General features: G+C 38.3%; 1 protein-coding gene across 1 annotated transcript in view; it reads right to left on the bottom strand.

Annotated features, from left to right (window-relative positions):
• KCNMB2 (potassium calcium-activated channel subfamily M regulatory beta subunit 2) overlaps positions 1-9,057 on the bottom strand; it is a 29,348-nt gene continuing 20,291 nt past the window's right edge. Inside the window, exon 4 of the mRNA XM_079921382.1 lies at positions 1-393. Within this exon, the coding sequence (XP_079777508.1) occupies positions 109-393 (285 nt within the window). The 3' untranslated portion in view covers positions 1-108. The remainder of the gene's footprint in view (positions 394-9,057) is intronic.

Raw genomic sequence — 9,057 nt, 5'->3', positions numbered from 1 at the left:
TTAAGGAACTCATAATAGACTGCACATTACAAACTTAAGGTTCTTTGGTGAAGAATGAAAGAAAACAGTATTTGAGCTTTAAAGAAAATGATCTCATCCACTTTGCTTTTATCTATTGATCTGTTGAATCCTCTCACAGAGCAGGGAGAGGTACTGTGTGAGTTTCACCATGGCAACGATAGCCACGCCCCCAGCCATCATACATGTTGGCCAAAAGAGTGAATGGAACAGCACGTTGGAACTGTAGAGTTTGGTTAGGATGACACTCTTCTGGTTTCCTTCCGGGTCAGAATAGCAGGAGAAGTGTTGGTACTTCCTGAAGTTTTCCATGACAACATTCACCAGGGACATGGATTCTTCAAAATTTTTTCCACACTTAGGTATATAGGAGCACTGTGGAAAATGAGATAAACTGTCACCAGAAGATACTCTATGTGTGTGTGTATGTGTGTGGTACTAGGAGGAGTACTGAGGCCAACTTAATGATCTGTGAAATAACCATGATGGTTTTTCTTTTCATATTCAAACTAGTGCCTCTAGAAACCCTAAGAACTCACACACTGATTAAAACAATGTTTTTAGGTATCCGGCCAAGATGTACTTTGATAGCTCACTCATATAGCTTAAATATTGATTAAAATTGGGTGACTCCAAAAAACAATTGGATAACTCCAGTGGATTCCTTTTGCCACAGCTAAGCATGGTGAGTGTTCGTTATTCTCCACTGAACATACTTTTCCATGGAACCAGAGTGTTGACCTTTCTGTCTTGTATCTGTCCACAGCTGTCAGTTATCTCAGGGAACTCTTACTCTTATCTTTTCAGCTTGGCTTCATTTTTTTCAGCCAAATCACCTTGGTCACCTTGCTGCTAGTCAAGAAGACAGCTGTACCCCTGGTGAGCTGCTAAAAAAGAATCTCAGAAAGTGTAGAGATATTGAATAAAGAGCTGTGATAAATGGTTCATGCCCAGTTAATGTTGACAAGGTAACTTTTTCCATAAAGCAAGGAAACATAAAGCAGAATCAATTCAGTTTACTCTTAAACCAGCACTCATCTGAGAATTTACAATAACTTTTCTTTGATTTTTTCACCTGCTATCTTTCTTGCTATATCTCTTGTATATGCCTCTCCTTTTTTTCCCTACACACTTACATCCTCTGATTTCTTTCTTTGTATCTCTCTTTTCCTTCCCTGCCCTGCCCTGCCCTGCCTGCCAGCCCTCACCTCTCTATGTTACTTTCCCCTCTATTCCCTCTTCCTGTTCTCCTTTCTCCTTCTCTTCTCCCTCCCTCTTCTCTGGTTACAGATGGAATTAAAGAACTTTGTAGTTTTTCTTTTTATTACTTATTGGATATGTTTTTGCGTATATTTTCCTAATTTATAGATCAGTCTTTGAGGAGATGAAATCTCTGTGAACCTCTTCCTTGGTCTGTATGTGAACAGTGACAAAACTGATATAACAATGCATTTAACTTTTTAAAAAGTAAGGAAAAAAGTGATTTAAGTAACTTCTTTGGGAGATGTGTGGGCCCTTGGTTAAGTCTTTGCCCTCTTTATGGTAAGGTGCCTCCCAATAGGAAAAAAATTCCTATCCTTTGTTATATACATTATCAAATGATTAATTGATTTACCTGAATTAAAATGGTTTGTGACAAGATCACTGCTAATCTCATGTTTTAATGTGAATTAGAAAACTATGCCCCCTCATCAAAACACTGTTATTCTCTGTTGAAAAATCGTGATAGTACACTGATTTTATGAAAAAAAACCCACATATTTTACTGCTACTACCAGTTTATAAGTTGTGATTTAAATATTGACATCTATGAGTTTTACAATGTCACTGGTACCCCTAGGATTGTACAGTACACAACTCATGCAACTGTATGTAGAGATACGGATGAGGTGGGCTGTTGGTGAACTTTGAGCTATACTGATGGGAGCTTGTGGGTAGGACCTTGGATTCCAGAACCAATTTAGATTTGTATATTTCACAGGAAGAAAATATAAAAGAAATGGAATGAGTTTTGCTAATGGAGTATGTTTGAATGACTCTTTCCCCTGACTTTTTAGTGGGTATACTGGCACTTGCTTTTTTTCACTGTGCTGTAATCACCGGATTATTTGTTTATAAACAGCAGGAAGATTCTTCAATTAGTTAAGAATGGAGGATGAGCATGCTGATATTTATCATAAACAAGGCTTAATATTCTCATACAAGGGCTGGTTGACAACCTCATATTTAATCAGCTAAGAATAAATGTGAGTACACTCATGAATGTGGTTAGTGCAGAGAGCTGGTACTAGCACAACATTAAGGGTCTGAAAGTATCTCCAAGAAAGCAGAATTTCTCAGTGAGTTATAACTTAGTATGAAAATTGGTCTATGACTGCCATGATACATTTTCTACTGGTTGGATGCTGGATTGAAAGAGTTTAAAGAAGTAAGGGGATACCTTTATATTTTTCCTTCTTCAGCACTGTTAGATCATGTCTACAATTTTTTTAATGCTTTGATTCAAAAAACAGTAAAAAAATTTAAAGACAAGTCATTTGTGGTTGAATTAAAAAAGAGCCAATTTAGCGTATGAATGCATCAGGTTTCTTTATATTTTGGTGCCAAGAGAGTTTATAGTGGTAGTTTTAGTGGCTAACAGTACTAAGTTATTGAAATGGTCTCAATAAAAATGGAATTCCATTAAAAATGGAGTTTTTCCTTTTCTTATGCTGTTGTGACTTGATTTGGCTTTTAAATTTTTTTTGGAGAAACATTTATCAGCCAGTGACAATAATTTTGTCACTATATAAGATTCTTCCAAATACAATGCGATATACATTACTTTTGAGACCATCTAGCAAGGTTGTAATACAGGAGCTGCTTTATTAAAGCTTCTAGTCATCAGGGTCTCAAATGCACGTTTGGACTGGCCAGATGAGGTGTGTCCCATACATGATCGGGTGTGGGTCCTCAGGGCCAGGCACTTAGAAATGCAACTCCACGTTACTGGTAGAGAAAAGATTTCTCTGCCCTTGTGTTTTTAGCTTTTTCTAACCTTGCCACCCACCACCTTTCAACACACATAAACTGGCTCCCACTAGATTATTATTATCCTTGAAAATTCTATCATAATATGTCAATCATTCATTTACTTCTATTATTGATGGGTCCTTCTTTTGTGCTAATGAATATATAAGGTAGTATCACAAGCCCCTGACGTGTCTTCAAGAGGTCTGATTACTGTGTTACTGTGTTTCTATAGCAAGTTACTTGGCTCCTCAGAATCAACTTTTGTATATAGTAGGGTTAATAGAGCCTTCCTGGCAAGGTGTGTGAGGATTAAATTATGAATATGCATAAAGCATCAATAAATTTTCTTTAACATATTTTTTATTGGAATATCACATTTGTCCTTACGATCTAAAGTCTTCAAACAAGTGCCACATACTAAAGTAAGAAAACGTTAAGGAGGGTAAAATTACTAGTTATGTGGTTTTCACAGGAACAGTCCTGTTTGATGGCTCTTGTCACGTGTTCCTTGTTTTTGTGTCCAAAGGGATTTGACATTATGCTGAATCCTACATTAGGATTCTAAGTTTTTGTTTCAAACTATAGCCATGTGTATGTTTCTGAGACTGGTATGAATTTGGGGTAAAGATTTAGTGATCTTATGATTTTATCACATGTTTGGAGAGTGCATTTCAACAAATGAAAACTTTAGTAAGTGATCAACACTTAGTTGGAAAAATGTAATGTAGATTGAAAAGGTAAAAATCCTTGTGTTTTTAGATCATTCTTTTCTTGGTGGGAGGTATGGGCTAGGAAAGATTTAACTTTTAGACTGCATGATATATAACACAAAGGAACATATGAATAATAATTTTATATATACAACACACTTAAATGCCACTCAAAATTTGTTTATATATATTTATATTACCATGGCTATAGGTCCTTCTTTCTTTTGTGCCTAACATATGGATATAGAAACCTAGCAAAACTCTGAGGCAGCCATTCAGGGGAAGATTTAGACCCTTATCTCTCTTCTCTCTTTTTTTTAATTTTTATTTTTAATTAATTAATTTTTGGCTGTGCTGGGTCTTCATTGCTGCAAGTGGGCTTTCTCTAGTTGCAAAGAGCGGGGGCTACTCTTCATTGTGGTGTGCAGGCTTCTCACTGTGGTGGCTTCTCTTGCTGCAGAGCACAGGCTGCAGGCATGCGCTTCAGGGGCTGTGGCTCGTGGGCTCCAGAGCGCAGGCTCAGCAGTTGTGGCGCGTGGGCTTAGTTGCTCCGCGGCATGTGGGATCTTCCCACACCAGGGCTCAAACCCGTGTCCCCTGCATTGGCAGGCGGACTCCCAACCACTGCGCCACCAGGGAAGCCCTCACATCTCTCTTCTTAATCCTGAATTTTGTTAATAAACCTTTGTGCTTTTCCAACTCCCTTAAATTCTCTTTAGTATTGAAAATACAGAGATGGCCCCACAACGTGACCCTTCATCTCCCCAGCTGAGGAAACCTGGATCCTGTCACCTTCTCCTAACTGTCTTTTCCCTTACCACAAGGATTTAGCAATTGCATCTTCTCTCCAGTTCTTTGGAAAGCAACTGAAAGTTTTCTTAGCCTCCCTTCCAGAATCTTTCACATCAATAGAGAAGTGAAAGTTTTGAGAAAGTACCTGTTGGGCTTTTGCTAAGCCATGCTTCACTAGGCATGTGTGAAGCAAAAAGTGACAGGCCTTCACCCTAAAAATAAAAGCTGTGGGAAGGAGTGGGGGCAGTAGGAAGGGTATATTTGGCTGGATAACCTCACTGGTCAGCCTCCTTTTCTTTATGATGGTAGGAAGGGAACTATTAATTCTCAGGATCACCTCAGGGGAAGGGTTTGTTCTTCATTTGTTCTTTTATTAAAAGGGTAGTGTCTTATTTCAGAGAGGGGTTAAGTTTGATGAAATCTAATCAATATGTTTTGAGTGTCTCTAAAGTACCATTAGCATGCTGGGTATAGGCATGAAAAACATAAACAATTTAAAACAGATCATTAGAGAGAAACAGGACAAGGGTGGTGGGAATGATGAAGTGGGACCAGCAATGAGGCTGAAAAGGCTCTTAGTAAAGGCTCTACACTTCACAGAGGTGGGCCACAAATTTGTGAGAACTCTGTGGTATCCAGGGCATCCTAGTCCACAATGCCTACAAGATAAAAACAAAAACACTGCTCATTGAAGCATAAATATCTTGGTTCTAAAGTCAGATGGGACTTCTTCAGTGTCCACAAACAATGAGTATTGTGTACATGTTTATTAAGCATGTATGACGTGCCAGGCTTTGTGTTCTGTGCTGGAGAAGGAGACATAATCCCTATATTCAAAGGATGTAGAGATCCCCAGCTGGCAGTCTTGGAGTACTCTAAACTTTTGAGTTCTTTGAACATTAGTGATGGACAGAGGAGGTGAGAGAGTAAACTGGGATGTTATTTTCATTCTTGTTTGAGACTTTCTGCTTCTTACCATCACTTTTAAAAAGGCGAATCCCACAACATTTAGACAATTTTAGTTTGCACTCCTAGTATCTGCTTGATTTTGGCAAGTGGGACTGTTTGAAATGTTTGGTAGAGGAGAGGAAAACAGTATTCACACTCTGCTATGTACCATAGTTTCCTGCAGTATCGGGACACAGATTCCTCCAGAGAGGTTTTCCTTTTCTGTGTTTTCCACAGAATTGTAGAATCTCCCAGCATTCAAGCTAAAAGCTAAATAAAATCTGGAGCAGTGGTTTTGCCACTGTCTGGAGACTTTTTTTTTCGCGGTACGCGGGCCTCTCACCGCTGCGGCCCCTCCCGCTGCAGAGCACAGGCTCCGGACGCGCAGGCTCAGTGGCCACGGCTCACGGGCCCAGCCACTCTGCGGCATGCTGGATCCTCCCAGACCGGGGCACGAACCAGCGTCCCCTGCATCGGCAGGCGGACTCACAACCACCGCGCCACCAGGGAAGCCCTGGAGACATTTTTAGTTGTCACACTTGGAGGGAGGATGATGCTAGTCATCTAGTGGGTGAAGGCCAGGGATGCTGCTAAAGATCCTACAATGTACAGAACAAGTCTCCACCCCACCCTCACAGACGACAAAGGAATATTCCACCCCAAATGTTAATAGCCTTGAGGCTGAGAAATTCTAGTCCAGATATGTATATTCTCTGGATGTGCAGAACTCAGAAGGCTTCAGAAAGGTGACAAAATGAGGGGTGATGCTGAGTCTGGAGTTATAAATAATTGGTTAATTTATATAATTTACTCTCCATCCAAAATAGCTGTCTTCCTCATGACAGCGATATATAACATACTACATATATGGTAGTACACTACATACCAAAAATGGATATACTTTCTGGTTTTGCACAAAGATTCATTTTTAATACTCTTTTAAATCAGATGGGCATGTTTTGGGGATCCCTGGTGGGTAAACAAGGTTTTAAACTCTCAAAGGAGATCAGCATTGAGAAATTTAACAACCATAGTGAATTAATACGCAGCCACAGTTTATGATTCCTGTGACAGCCTTGTAGCCAGAAGAGGCAGGGGTTCTTGAGCCTGCTTGCAGCTCCTAGAGACCGTTAGTCAGCCAGTTGCTCCACAAGAGCATGCCAGCTTATCGGCTTAAGCAGCTTCAGTTGTAATATGGACAAGAGGTTGGTCACTGAATTTAAAAGCCAAAGAAAAAGACTATATGAGAGAGTGTGAAAATTTAAAAATAAAATCCTTTTGGATATCTTTCTACAAAGAAGCAGACGGCTTGACTGATATACCTTTGCCTCCTGTTGTCCCAAATCAAACATTGTCAGTAGTGCCTTATGTATCTCAGTAAAACCGTGCCCATTCGTTGGTAACTATGGGGAAGACTACTATTTTTGGTGAGCTTGGGGAATAGTAATAAGAAGGAGAGGTCAAGATAGAGAATATTTTAATTTTTCTCCCCAGGAATATCCTGTATATTTCTCATGCTACATTAAGATCATGGTTTAGTGACCTTTTGACATGGTGATAACTGTATTTTCCACGTATCTACTTCTGATTAAAGGCAGAGGACAGCTAACCAGCGAGTGAAGAACTACTGGGCCAGGAAGGTGATCCAGCTGTTTGGTGTTTTCTTTCCCCTGGAAGTGTCTGTTGATTCTAGAAGGGGGCTGAGATCCTAGAAGGTTGGATGGAATTTTTGACAGCCTTGAAGAGCTAAGGGCAGGAATTATCATTAACAACCTATCAAGTGGGGGCTCTGATGACACCCTATTCACTTTGGGCTGGGACTGTTAAGGGCTGCATCCTAGGAGTAATGGTCAACCTGAAGAAGATAGGTCCTCAAAGGGACTTAAGTTCAAACTTGAATATCTCAATTTATGTAGTCAGAATAAGGTGATCACGAATGGCACCTAGGGGCCTTGCAGAAGCAAATGGAAGTAATTTTTGGAAAAGATGACATCATAATATCAACCTAGGCTTAAAATTGTTTTTATAAATAATTTTGCAGATATGGTGTTTGACAACTAATAAAAAATAACCAGACATTACAATGCAACGTGAAAACAATTAAAAAAAAAATAGAACAGGCACATAGGGGCTTCAGATATTGTAGTCATCAAAATAAACTTTAGTAACTACAATTTTACTTTTATGTTGAAGAATTTAAAAGAGAATAATTAGAATACTGCAGAAAACTAGAAATTATAAGTAAGATCCAAATGGATATTCTAGAAATGAAAAATACAATAAGAGAAATTAAGAGCTCAATGGATGGGTTTAAGAGATTAATCAGAGCTGAGGAAAGAACTGTGAATCAGAAGGTAGGTCAATATCTATAATGAAGCACAGAGAGACAAAAGGAGGGAGAATATTAAATACAAAAGAGACAGGAAGACACACAGGGGATACAATGAGAATACCTAACATACAGTCCGTAGGAATTCAAAAAGGAGAAGAGGGAAAGAATGAGAGCAGAGATAATATTTGATGAGATAATGACTGAGAACCTTCTAAAATTGACAAAGAACATCAAGGAAGAGGGAGAGAGGCCCTGGGAACACTAAGCAGGCTAAATAGAAATAAATGTTTACTTTGGCACATAGTAGTTCAACTGTAGAAAACCAAAGAAAATAATCTTTAAAGTAGACCAAAATTACCTTCAAAGAAGTAGCAATTAGACTGAGAGCTGATTTCCAAATAGTAGTAATGCTCACCAGAAGACAATGGAATGCTTTGAATGTACAGAAATAAAATAACAGCCAACTTAGAATTATATACTCAGTGAATATATACTTTGAGAATGAAAATGAAAAGAAAATATTTTCAGATAAATGAATGCTTAGAGATTTCTTTAGAGCAGATATTGCACTAAATAATTAAAGAGTGTTCTTCAGGAAGTAGGAAAAAATGATCCCAGACCAAGGATAAAGGAAGGAATGAAGAATAAGAAAATGGAAAATGATGTGGACACATCTAAATAGATAGCTACTATATACAAAAACAATAATAATATCTTCATGGGCTTAAAGTATATATCGAATAAAAATGATGATAATATATAACTTGAGAAGAGAATAAATGGAGTTAAAATGTTTTAATATCCTTGATTAGTCAAGATTGCAAGTTGTAATCACTAGTTAAACACTAAAAGAATAGTGACAGAACACATAACTTCCAAGAAAATAGAGGGGAAAATGGGATCATAAAAATAATCCAGTGAAGAAAGGGTGCTCTTTTCATAAATGGACTTGGACAAATGATTGTCCATATGAATAAAAAAGAAACCTAGAAACTTGACTCTTGCATAAAAATCAATTCCAGGCAGATTGTACTCTAAATGTGAAAGGAGAAACAATAACATTTCTAGAAGATAGTTTGGGAGAATGACTTCATGATCTCAGGGTAGGTGAAGACTTTTTAAACAGACAGCAGGACAACCAAACGTTTGAAAAAAAGAAAGAAAAGAAAACGAAAGAAAGGAAGAAGAAGAGGAAGAAAGGAAAAAGAAAAAAGAGAAAAGAGAAAAATATTGACAAGGTTTGGT

The sequence above is a fragment of the Stenella coeruleoalba genome (genome assembly GCF_951394435.1).
Source record: "Stenella coeruleoalba genome assembly, chromosome: 5".
Taxonomy (NCBI): Eukaryota; Metazoa; Chordata; class Mammalia; order Artiodactyla; family Delphinidae; genus Stenella; species Stenella coeruleoalba.
The sequence above is the reverse complement of the archived record's forward strand: the minus strand, read 5'-3'. Positions and strand labels throughout refer to the sequence as shown.